This window comes from Pterocles gutturalis, unplaced genomic scaffold (genome assembly GCF_000699245.1).
Source record: "Pterocles gutturalis isolate BGI_N339 unplaced genomic scaffold, ASM69924v1 scaffold1547, whole genome shotgun sequence".
Lineage (NCBI taxonomy): Eukaryota > Metazoa > Chordata > Aves > Pterocliformes > Pteroclidae > Pterocles > Pterocles gutturalis.
This window is the reverse complement of record NW_010112332.1, coordinates 5,789-18,711: the sequence shown is the minus strand read 5'-3', so window position 1 is coordinate 18,711 and position 12,923 is coordinate 5,789. Positions and strand designations below refer to the sequence as shown.

The following is a 12,923-nucleotide window of genomic DNA, read 5'->3' as shown; positions in this document are numbered from 1 at the left end:
TCTTTCCCTCTTTGTCTGTTTGAGAGAAGGATGCAAAGGCTTTGCAGAGAGATAATCCCTCAGCATCTTTAGATGGAAAAGATGTAGGACTGAGTGCTTTCATTTTGTACTTATTTGTCTTTCATGGACACTATTAGTGTCATCTTCTTTCAATGACTATTATAAAATCTTTTATATGAAACATTCTGTTATCAAAACAACTTAGTTAAATCGAGCTGCTCTCCAGCAAGACAAAATCTTGTTGGTATGAATCTCCAGTCCAGGTATCTTCTAAAGAGGATCCTTTGGGAGAACCTCATGCATTCATACGGAAATCTCTATTTCAGAAACTTGAAGCAGAATTTTGCTGTGTATTTAAACTTCAGTGAGTATGTTATTAGTTAAGGAGATAAATTCAGAATAAGTCTGTAGTTTGAGTTGTTAAGAATATAGATTATTCTTCATTAAATATGTTATTTCCTGCATGTTACTTGGGAAGTGGGGCCAGGCAGTTTCTTGAATGATTGTTCTTTTAATTCTGCTTGGTTTTAGAAATTATAGTGCTGCTGAACTCTTAAAAGAAGTTTTTCACTCTGTTAACTGTGTGAGCATCTGTTTATTTGGTTACATGGTTCTGTATCATCCTGCCTAAAGTATGTTCTCTGAAAGCATTGAAAGATGTGTTTTACATGATGCATTAGTACTTTATAAAGTGTTTTTTTGTTGTTATGAAGATATTTGGTTTGAGAAGGAACTCTTAAAATATTTTATTTGCTTCAGATGTTTGACTTGTACCTGTCACAACGTCTCTAATTCTGTCTTAAGAGCTGGTGTGATTCAAATTGACTGTTAAACTTCTGTGCAAAGAACCTACAGTAAAACTGCTGCATTTGGGAGAGGATTTCTAGATCCAGTCCTTTCCAACACTGACCTTTTCCAGTCTTGTTTGTACTCCTCCTCTGTGTATAATCTACTTTTGTTCAACAGAACTTTCCCTTTTTTCATAGCCTGTCATTTTTCTGTTTGCGGTCAGTCCTGAAGAGAAGCTGTAATTTCTTTACACGAGCTGTTTCCTTGCTGGGTTATAATTTCACTACAAGGTACAGCTGGCTGGGAGGCAGAAAGTTTAGTCAAATGTAAAAGAAATTCTTGTGTGTGGTTATGCTTCATTTGTCTAAGCTCTGAACAAAATGACATAAAATTACTCTTTTGAAAGAGTGCAGGGAAACTCATTGAACTTGACATTCACTGTTTCGAGCACCTGAAGTAGCGGCTGTGTGTTCCCATCCTGGTGTAGGATATCCTGCAATCACTGCGGAGTGGCAAATGTGGAGGTTTTAATGACACCTACTATATATCAATTTTACCTTCATGACTAGTGAGAAAATGAGCAAAAGAAACCTGCCACTTTAAAACATTATATATGTGTGTTTCAGATCCAAGCTGTACATGGCTGACCTTGAGTCGGGATTGCATTACCTGCTCAGGGTAGAACTTGCCACGCACAAGACACTTGAGGGAGCTGAGCTGAAGACCTTCAAGGATTTTGTTACCATCTCTGCCAAGGTATACACCTCTAGTCTTTGATTATTTGTAAGGATAAAGTGACTCTAACATAAAATTTATTATATGACATAAGTCTCTCAAAACGGCTTTCAGAACGTTTAAATATATGCGCCCTCACTAGCTTTAAAAAAATTGTTTTGTGGGTTTCTTTAAATGTTATTTTTGAGTTATTGTATGCTGTTCTGACATACTTACAGGGCTGAAATGTGTTTTAATTTAATCTTTGAGGGCTTGAAATTAAATAAAGTTTAAGTAGTCTGCAGCGTATTGAACAAATGCTATCAATAGAGTCCATTTGTCAGATTTTCAGGATAAGTAGCTATTGCAACTGAGTGGGATTGAAAAAACCTTTGTTTTTCAGTCTTAACTTTTGGATTTCTTTAGTGCATACTTGACAAACGGTGTTCTATGTAGAGATATTAGTAACTTCTGTCTAAATTTTGAATTTAATTGAGGTATTGAATTTAATTAGTTATTTTAAAATAATTGAGGTATTGAATATAACTGAGTATTTCAAAAATGCTTACATATTAGTTTTGAGTGAAGGGACAATATATGTAATGTGATGTGACTTGAAAAAAATGAAGTACTTTATAATGTCAGCCTACTGAAATGAGCAATATCTCTTTTTATTTAAGTAGTTATTGCAACTGAGTGGGATTGAAAAAACCTTTGTTTTTCAGTCTTAACTTTTGGATTTCTTTAGTGCATACTTGACAAACGGTGTTCTATGTAGAGATATTAGAAACTTCTGTCTAAATTTTTGAATTAAATTGAGGTATTGAATTTAGTTATTTTAAAATAATTGAGGTATGGAATATAACTGAGTATTTCAAAAATAATTTTTATTTACTTAGTGAGCAGCTAACACTTTGTTTTTCTTTAAAGAAAGTGAATCAATAGCTGTTTAAGGGAATAATAAGGCCTGTGTGAACTATTTCCAAATATCTGGATTTATCTGAAAATCAGACAGACAGTTCCTTGCCCCCCTGCAGCCCTTGGAGGTCAGAAATCTCTAGCTGGCCTCATTTCTTTAAGAAAGTGTAGTGGTAATCTTTCCATCATATTATCCCTAAAACATCCTCTGGCCTTCCTGATGGCTCCTGGCCAGCTGGTGTCATTTGCGTCCCTGGCTGTCAGTGGGGAGTGCTCAGCTCCAGACGGCCGTTACCCGGCTGGGCACTGCAGATACTGGGCAACTCTGATCTTTCAGATAGCAATGCTGATATTCTGGGGGTGCTGCAGGAGTGCATGGAACTGGAGTACACAGTCAGTAGTCCAGCGGTGTGCTGGCTTTTTACGGACTGTTTAAGTGGTGTCTTTGAACCCAAACAGTGCACAGGGTCCCTTGTGTGAAATACAATTAGCAAAAGGGAATTCCTGCCCACTAGATTTGCATGGTATCGAGTAAGCAGTCTGTGAATTGGAGATATTATCAATAGGTGGGTAACAGCTGCGGGATGACTGGCATATGTATAGCATGTTCTGTCTTAAATTGCTTTATGTATTTAATGCAGCAGGTACAGGGATGTTATTTCCCTGACTGTTGAAATACTGCTCCCTCTGGGAGGGTGCTTAGAGGATAGTATGGATACTCTACTTAATTCTATAGTAATTACAACCATCACTAAAGCAGAATACCATTACTAGTGTAAAATAATGGCATTACTTCTGATTTACAGCTCCTCGCACTCATCTGCCAGACTGTGACTTCTTTAAGTTGCAAGTTAAGGAAGTCACTGTTTCCAAAACGCTTTGGAAGTCATTATTACACATACGAATGCTCTTCTAGATAACCAATATCATCTACACTTACAGAAATCTGAGCAAATATTTTATAAGAACTAATTTTTGTGATTAATCTTCTAAGAGTGGGAAGGTTTTCAGCCTCTGGTTCAATCTATGTATTATGCTCCTTTCTGAGCTGTACACTGAGCTGAATTATCATAATGCAAAATGCTGCGTAGTCTGTCAGAAGTTGTTCTGTAGCATTTCTATCTGCTGTTGAGTAGCTTCATTTTACTGGTTAACATTTTGTGTGTGCAACTTGTTAAATTTTGGAAGCAAAAGCAAGTGTGAGAGGGCTTTTCATTGAAAGCAGAACAGGTAATTAATTTGCTCATAACAAAAGGAAATCTGAAGCATTTTAAAGACAGGAAAAACCAGATTTAGATAAAGATAGAAGTGTCTTGCTGCTGATGAGATTTTTGCTTTAAAATATGGGTATTTTCTTCTTTTTTTTTTTTTCTCAGCTTTTTCCTGGCCGACAGCCTGTGGTAAAGTTGTTAGAGACCTTGCAAGAGTGGCTGGTGAGCCTTCCATTAGACAAAATCCCTTATGATGCTATCCTAGATCTGGTCAACAACAAAATGCGGGTAAGCTCTTACCAGTTCCCAGCGTAAAATACAGCATTAGTAAAGGATAAGATTCGATATAAATCTAAGACATCACTTACTGACGGTCCCTCAGTCATAATGGAGTTATAAGAAGGTTAAAATGAAAATAAAGTGAAATCATTACCAGAAAAAAAAATCCCCATGAAGGAATTTAAATGAGAGAATTGAAATACACAATCCTGTCTCAGTTTTATAATGAGCAAGCAATCGCCAACATATACATGTTCCCTAACGTCAGCTTCAAATGATGCAATATTCCCAGCGGATATTTTTGAATTGCCTTTCCTTGCTGTGCCTGCTATCAGCAGGATTCTCTTGAAGGTCAGAGTTTAAGTGATGGGAAATTTACCCGCTGAAATGGGCGTTATTCCTGAAGAGTTTCCCCAAATACTCTTTATTTTCCTGGCACAGTAAAGGCCTGGCTGGGAATCCCATCTCACTTTGGGAGCGCGAAGCCCTGTGATAGGGTCATCTTTGCACAGAAGTTAGTGCGAGTCTTTCTTCCCATGAAATGGAATTGCTGCCTGACGTTTGGAAACCACCTGTGTGTTTTAGGAAGCAGAGAGAGAAGTCTCAGAAATAAAATCTTGCACTGGATTTTAGGTATAATGAGTAAGTAGTGGGTTTGTTTTAAGAAGAAATAATAATTAATTCTACATCTTAGCCTGTTAAGAATTTACCACTGAAGTCATGTAGATCTTGCAGAGTAACATGGAATTTTTAACGTGCCCAGGGGAACTGTAGCTCTCAGTCTATCGCAGTACTTGTGTGTGTGTGTTGTGCTCCTACTGTGCTTAAAAAAAACCCCCAACTTTACAAGTTAAGCTACTTAGTGTGTTGTGTCAGACTAACCAGACATTTGCGATGTGCATCTTAGCAGGTTTGGCATCCGTGACTGTACATTGTGTATCATGTAGTATGATTGCAAGAGGACTGTTATAGGTTTATAATTTGTTTGCCTTAAGTGTGAATTCATGAACAACAAGTGCAGAGAGAGTTGTCTACTGTCCTTTAGCCTTGGTTCACCTCAATTCCAAGATAGGATCGACTGTAACTGCTGTTATGTTCAGTATTGTATTTAGGTCCCAGAGCTGTGTATATCTTAAATACTTTTTTTTTTTTTCAGATTTCTGGGATATTTCTCACTAAGAAAGCTCAGTGGGTTGGATGTCAGGGCAGCAGACCAGAGCTGAGAGGTTATACCTGTTCCCTTTGGAAGCTGTTTCATACCCTAACGGTGCAAGCTGCGCTGCGACCAAAAGCTTTGATAAATACAGGTAAGCAGCAGTTCTATGAGGCATTTGAAGGACGAGACAAATGCATGCAGCAGTTCTGCTATACAGTAGAAAAAGTAATGGATTAGAGCAGATTTTTTAATGTGTAAATATTCAGCTAAAGCATTGGTGGAGCACAGCGGCTTTTGAGGCTCAGCATTCAGGTTTGTGCCAGCAGAGGTCAGAGCATAGCTGTACTGCAGCCGGAAGGCTTGGAAAGAGAGTGTGTCGATTTGTCCTTGCTTAGAAATGTGGTAAATAGAGTATGCAACCCTAAAGATGTGAGCAATAAAGCAGAAACAGGAGAGAATTTCAAACAAAGAAATTTTGAACTACCTGAAAAGGGGTGAAGATTGTTCAGGTTACATGAGGTTGCGCTGTTAATTTAATTGGAGAAGAATGAGATTTAACTGTGCAGTGTAGTAGCTATAAAAACTGTACAACCATTATCCAATCCTGTAATTTTATTTCTTAAATACTGAATGTTATGGCTGGGGTTTTTTTTTCAGCTGAATGTACTTACTGTCCACTAATCTGTGCACAAAGATGCTACTTTGCGAGCACTCTGTAAAATTGCTTATTTTTAGACTTGCAGCATCTTGTTGAGCAGAGTGGTAATATTCTGGTGATGATTCCTATTTAAGAAACACGCTGGATATATAATCTATTTCCCTCACACAATGGAAACAGAATTACTAATGCTAAATTATTGGCCTTCATATGTTTTTATTCTTGTCAGGACAGTGCTTTGTTTGGTTATAGTTCTATTCAGTTTTTATTTAAAGCCTTTTTTACTGTCTTTTCCAAGCAGTACAAGAATGCTAGATGGACTGTTACTAGATCATAAAACTTAGAAATTTGCAATTTGTCCATTGGTGATTTTATGTTAAAAAAAAAATTGATTTTTTTCAAATTATGGATACATACATTTGTCCAGCATTACTTGCAATCAGGGCAAAAATCTCTCAATTCTTAATATTGAGTCTCCTGCAGAATAGGGATTTTTTTGGGGGGTGGGGGGGGGTAGGTAATCATCCTGTCGTTGATTCTTGTTTCTCTGTTTATCTTGTTTTCTTCGTATTCCTGGGACAGTAGGTTAAATCCCTTTAATTTAGCGCTGTGCTCTGCCTGTGAGTTTGGCGTTGTTTTGTGCTGGATGATATATTAGCTGCTGAACAGCATCATGCAGAAGTTAAATTTCCCCTTTTGTCCCAATTGCCGAAAGTGTTCTAATTAAATGTAAAAATGTTCTGAATATTTAACGATACAAAATTGCATCTTAAATTGCTCTGATCTTTCAAGCGTGAGCCTGAGTCAGTCTAAAGTTAAAAATACATTGTCAAACCTGAAAACTCTTTGGCACACTTAACCATCGATTTAAATCGGGACAGATATGTGATGATCACTTCTTATGGTGAAAGAATTGGGTCAGTCTGAGACTGTCGGATTATGTCTTGGGAGGTTTTCCTCTCCTTATTGCTTGTTTAAATCCCATCTACTAAAAAGCATGATGTACTCCCTAATCCTTCCCACCACAGGTAGGGTTTTATGGTTCTTGTCCACTTTAAAGATTAGGGTTACCCTGAATTGCAGTAGTTTGGGAGGAAAGAGAAAAGGAGGATTACACGATGATACATGGCAGATGTTAATAGAAGATTCATCTCTGGGCTGATAAAAGAAAAACAAACAAAATGAGCCATTTTGCAATTGTTTGTTTTCTTTTTAAAGCAGCTGTGTTTGTCTTAATAGTTTCCTCTCCTTGCAGAGTCAGGCAGTCAGCGTGAACTTGCTATGGCTTTCCTGATATAATGGTTTTATTGGTTTATATTGGGCATGTTTTAGTGTCGAATGGTGTAATGCTGATCCCACTGTAGGTTCAAATAAGGGAATCCAAAGGAACTCTGAACAGAACTGCTCGCATCAGAGGGTGTATAAAATCGTTGTAGAAAGCCAGCCCTGAGCATGCTTAATTGTAAGAAAAATGGTTTTAGGTAATAGGCTCTATTGGTGTGAATAAGAGAAGCTTGTGGTTTGTTTGTTGGTTTGTTGTTTTTTTTTTTTAAATCTGTGTTGTTTTAATCTGTTGCTGAAATTTGAAAGACCTCCCCATAAAATGAATTTTCAAGAGCATAGCATTACCCAGGAGAAAGATACAATTAGATTTGTGTGTGAATCTCTCTTCGTCCCTAAAGAGGTTGTTTGCTAGTAGTTATTTCTGTTGTGTTTGTTGTGGTTTTTTCTGAATGCATATTTTAGTATACATGGTAAAACTATTTTGCCTGAAATTCATTTCAACTTTCCAAAATAATTTTTCAGCCCTTCTTTTAATACTGTAATTTAATCTGCTCTAATCTCATAGCTTTTATTTATACATGCCTGTTCAATCACAGATATTGAATGTCTGAGTAGAGGTTGTTTGCTTTTTACGATTTCTTTTTAGCTTTAAAGACTTTTTTTTTGCTGCCATGTTTAAGAATATAATGTTGTTCTAAATGAAGGTGTTTATGACAATTTTCATGCATTTCTTATATAAGTAACAGATAAGTACTCTCATAGTTATGGATAGGTTTTGTTGAGAATTTTTTTTTTCCAAGAAACAATGTGGGTGCAGAGGGCGTATGTGCAACCAAACTGTTTGTTATTCACTGCCAGAACAGGACAGTGAGCAAACCACCGTCACCCTTTACTACAGAACCTACAAAACCTGCGTTGTAAATTACTCGTGGTCGAGGTGTTCAGCTGCAGGAGTCGGTAATTTGATCAATCTGCATCATAAAGTGTGTTTTGTTTGACAAGTGTGTGTTTGTGGTAACATATAGAACACTTGTAAGTACATTTTGTCATAATTTACTGGGTCAATTAAGCATGAATCAGAAAATCCGTGAGACAGAGATGAAACCATTAGGATTTTAATGACTTACGTGAGGTTTTCAAGCCACTTACAGACGTAGGGACTGCCTGCTGTCACAGTAGGGGCCCAGGGCAAAGTTTTCAATCTGTAAAGACCTTAGCTTACTTCTGAATAAAATAATGATTTTTTTGCATTATCTTTAGTGCAAAAGCGTGAATGTTACAGAATGAATAATGCATTTGTATTTATTTTAGGAGAAATTCCTGAGTTACTCTTGCAAGTTGAAATGTTGCTAAGTAGCTATTTGGTGTATGCATTCAGTGCCTGCCAAAACCACTGCGGCATTAATAACCGTAAGGAGATTCTGGTACGCTGTAATACCTCGGAGTTACCGAGGAACACACGGATACCGCAGGCACCTCGTGAAATGCTTAGCGGAGGGTTTTTGACTCCTGGCTTTTCAGTAGTGAGGTCACCATGACTTAGTGCCTGAGCCTAAATGTAGCAGTGAATGCATAACATAAATATTATTTTAGTTATTGGGCAGGATATTGGAGAAAGTCTGTGCTTCCACAAGAATTGTGTGAAATACAGGCAGCGTGGACTTTGCATGTTTTAACAGTTTCAGAGTGTACTCTCATCATGGGATTCTGAAAAAAAATCTTAATGTCTGATTTTCATTTCGCTAAGTTTGTTCACCCCTCAAATTGTAGGATATTCTTCGAAAGGAGAAATTTCCCTGTAAAGAACATTTGACCTTTAACTCTTATTTTAATGTGGTGTTCAGAGGAACTTGTAGCACAGTTGTGTAGGCAAAATGTGTTAGGATGTATTGGTATAAATAGCTACTTTGCGTTTTTAATAACGCTGTCGCTCACTTATAATTTTTTTGGACCTTAGTGCGTTTGAAATCATTCCCTTGTAGTTGTGTCTGATATCCCAGACAGCCTTTCCAAACTGCATCTTTTGAAATGTGCTGTTTGAGGTCACTGTAAACTCCACATTACAAACCAAATTATTTGGCAATGAATAAATAAATATCTCACCTCGACTACTTTGTGACAATATTCAATGTGTATTTGGTTGGGGAGGGGTATTTCTTCAAAGAACTCTGTGAAGCTTTTAATCCCTCTAATATCTTTGTGACTTACTGAGGTATGGGTTCTTGTGATGGCACTCATGCTATTTATTATAAATTATCAAAGTGGCTAGTTTCTTATATCTGAAGTGGAGGCGTAAATTTGCATGGAACAAGCAGGTAGTAACGTTTCCTTTCCTTTTCCCACAGTTCACTTTTATCTATGTTGAAGTGCATGTGTTGAAGCTATGTTTGTCTAGCTGGTGCTAAATGTCTCTATCGTCTGTTTTCGTAGGTCTTGAAGACAATCCCCAAATAGTCCTTCAGGTCATGCGGAGGTACATTCACCACTTTTTTGGATGCAAGGCTTGTGCTCAGCATTTTGAAGAAATGGCTAAAGAGTCCATGGATTCCATTAAAACCTTGGACAAGGCTGTTCTCTGGCTCTGGGAGAAACACAACGTGGTGAATAACAGGCTCGCAGGTATGGGGGAGCTTAGGAAAACTCCCAAAGGTAGCTGGGTGTGAAGGTGTTTTGTGCAGCGTGGTTTATATTTGAACAAGGAGATGTGCAAATTAGGCTCTGTAAGGTGAGTTTAAAACAACAGTAGCTCTTGTTCCAGCTTGACATTCCTTTATTAAATACTGACTTCAGTAGACTAACCCCACATATAAGAAAGGGTTCTTGTGTATAGAGCAAAACCTAGAGCATCCCACTCAACTGTAACTCTGAAGACCAGCACGCTGACCTTTGCATGAGTGAGAAATACACGCCTGAGATACGCTATCCTCCAATAACATAGTTATCTCTCACGGTATAGAATGAAAAAACTTCATCATTCTCAAAGAGACTGTTTCTTCTGAGATTTCACCTGTTGCTTGATGAGAGGGTCTTTCTGGAGTACCAGTCAAAGCCTTTTCAAAAAGGAGAAATACAGTTCAGCTACTTATCGATGGATAAAAAATAATTAAATTTCTTTCTGTAACAGTTTAAATAGATGTTAAAAACATCTCTTGTTTTGTTCTTGAGAGATGCTGTGTAGAAAATGATGATAATTGAACAGGAGACTTTCTCAGGATGAAAGAGCCTGAACTATTAGCAGACCAGCAACTGAATAAAATAAAATTACTGTATGAAGAAAATCTGTTCTCCTGCTAGATTGCTATGTTTTCAGTCAGACTAAAAGTACTGTTAAAATTCTGGTTGTATTTTGTCCGTTCTGTTATGGGGATATCAAGTAACTAAAGCACTAAAGAAAATTGGTTTCTCTTTGCACTTAATCCCTGTCTGCTGTTATGGATCTGTGTGATGTAGCGTTAGTTACAATTTAAATATGCTGTATTGCGTTGATATTGTGGTTATGCTGAATTCCCAAGATCTATGAAGTATTAAATACTGTTGTGAGTAAAAACAGTTTGTCTCCTTTCTCCAAGGTGATAAAAAGTACACAATGAGGTACTGACTAAAAACATCCCCTGATGTTTGTCACTATTGCCAGGTTGAACGCAGAGAAGGGTAGTCCTCTTGACTCGAAGTTGCTAAGTAGTGGAGCAATATACTTATTTAGAACATTAAGTTATTGGAAAATTCACATGGATATTGATTTAGAGGATGCAACAGCCAGCTAAAATACCCTTTTAGTAAGAAGTATAAACGTACTGGAATAAATAATAATGTTAAATTATGCTTTTTCAGTTTGCTCAAATTCCTCTTTGAGATAGTGACTTATTTTAATCCTTAAAAGCTGCATCTCTGTTTCTGGTAATATCTATAGCTTTCCATGAGAAATGATGTTGGACTGGTCAACGAAAAAACCTTGGCACAGCCTTCAAGTGTGGGTCATGAGACTGTTGTATATGGCTCTGCCTTATTTAATTCTTTCCTGTTGCTTTAGAACGCACAGAATTTATGGCATTCTTCTCTCTGGCAGGAAACGATGAGGTACAGGAAGTTTTCTATTTGTAATCTTACCATAAGACGTTTTGTTTCTACTTTATCTGCTGAAACAAGTCAATTACTGAGTGATCTTTATTAAAGATATCTGAAACACAAACTCTCTTACTCGTAAATATCGAGGAGGCTTATTTTTAAACATCCTTTGAATCTCTAAACAATATTTTGCTCAAAATCACAGGAAAGTTTCCAGCCTTTAAAAAGGATAAAAATAGTAATAAAATAAGAATCTATATTTATTTCTGAAATATTTTAAGCGCTAGGGTACAATCAGCTAAATAAATCAGCTTTTTTACCAGGTAGAGATTTTTGTTCTAAAAATTATCTCCATCCACTTTTTTTTTTAACAAAGTGCCACACTAGCTGCAGTGTTCATCTCTTTGCCATCAAGACAGAAAGGTGGCCAGAGCTATGTGCAACTGAAATGTTAAATTTGGATCTAGCTCAAGACAGCGTTATATTTTTAAATGCTAAAGGGAAGCTGAAAAATACATCTTAAGTATGATAATGGTTTTTAAAGTACTGAAAATTGTTTTCTATAGTTATAATGCAAGCTTGGGTTGGAATGGTTCATAATATAGAAACATGAAAATATCTGCGAGCCTTTGGCCTTGAAACGCTTGCTGCAAACCGAGCTTCAGGATTAGAGTACTGAGAGCAAAAGAGCAGTTTGTTTTGAACCATAATTCAAGTTAACCCCTGCAAGGCCCAGATGGTGCTGTTCTCATGCCTTCTGAAAACATAGCCAGCGTAGTATCTGCTGGTATTGGAATGTGAATGCTACGGCTTTTACCGAGAGCAAAGGAAACTAATTATGATTTAGTGTTTGTGTTTTGAAAGAGGAAGCAATACTTCAGAACCAATTTGATGCATCCATAAGGAAACTTATGAATTTGTTCATGATTGTCTTCAGTTTAATACAAATATAATCGTGCTGTGGGCTTTTTTTGCCAGCCTCACTATTTAGAAGTGGAAAATGCTCTCTGTGCTTTCCAGTGAAGTATCTGATGGTTCAGCTTTCCTAGTGTATTCACGTCTGATTTTTTTTTTTCTCTTCCCAATTAGGTGATTTGACTGAAGATCCAAAATTTCCCAAAGTTCAGTGGCCGACTCCAGACATTTGTCCTGCATGTCATGAAGAAATCAAAGGATTACACAGCTGGAATGAAGCCCAAGTTCTACAGTTCATGAAGTATCACTATAACAGTGAAAATATTGAATATAAATATACTGAAAGCCAGACTGACCTCAGTGACACTGAACAGGGAGATACCAGGGATGTGAAAGACAAAAGCCTACTGAAGAACCCAAGTGGAAACAGAGAAAATAAGCTCCAGGATAAAGAAAACATACTAGATTCAAAATCTAAGGTGTTAGATAAGCTTATAGCAAACCATGGACCTGTCAAAGGTAGCGGTAAAAGCGCAGTTGAGGCAGCTAACCTTAAAGAGACGAAGCAGGCTGTGTCTTTCTTGGGGATTGGATTTTCAAACATAGACATGAGTCTGTGTGTCATACTGTATGTAGCATCATCCTTATTTTTGATGATAATGTACTTTTTTTTCCGCATGAGATCTAAACGGTGGAAAGTGAAGCATTACCGTTCATCTGTATAGAAGTTTAAATCGGAAACAAAGTTTTCATTGTATGTGGCTGTTCAGTACCAGCTACAGCTTTAATATTTATGATCAGGGATTTTATATACAGTATTCCTTGTTTAAAACCCCTTTCTTCCCAGGTCATTTCACAGGTGTTCTAGCTTAATACACGGAGCTCGCTGTAAGAACCCTAATCTTTAACTGAAGCACACGGTGCTATCATAAAA

General features: G+C 37.1%; 1 protein-coding gene across 1 annotated transcript in view; it reads left to right on the top strand.

Moving 5' to 3' along the window:
- Window positions 1–12,714, top strand: part of QSOX2 (quiescin Q6 sulfhydryl oxidase 2) — a 19,421-nt gene extending 6,707 nt beyond the window's left edge. The window contains exons 8-12 of the mRNA XM_010073974.1: window positions 1,416–1,545; window positions 3,798–3,920; window positions 5,068–5,218; window positions 9,440–9,628; window positions 12,164–12,714. Of these exons, the coding sequence (XP_010072276.1) occupies window positions 1,416–1,545; window positions 3,798–3,920; window positions 5,068–5,218; window positions 9,440–9,628; window positions 12,164–12,714 (1,144 nt within the window). The remainder of the gene's footprint in view (window positions 1–1,415; window positions 1,546–3,797; window positions 3,921–5,067; window positions 5,219–9,439; window positions 9,629–12,163) is intronic.
- The last annotated feature ends 209 nt before the right edge of the window (window positions 12,715–12,923 follow it).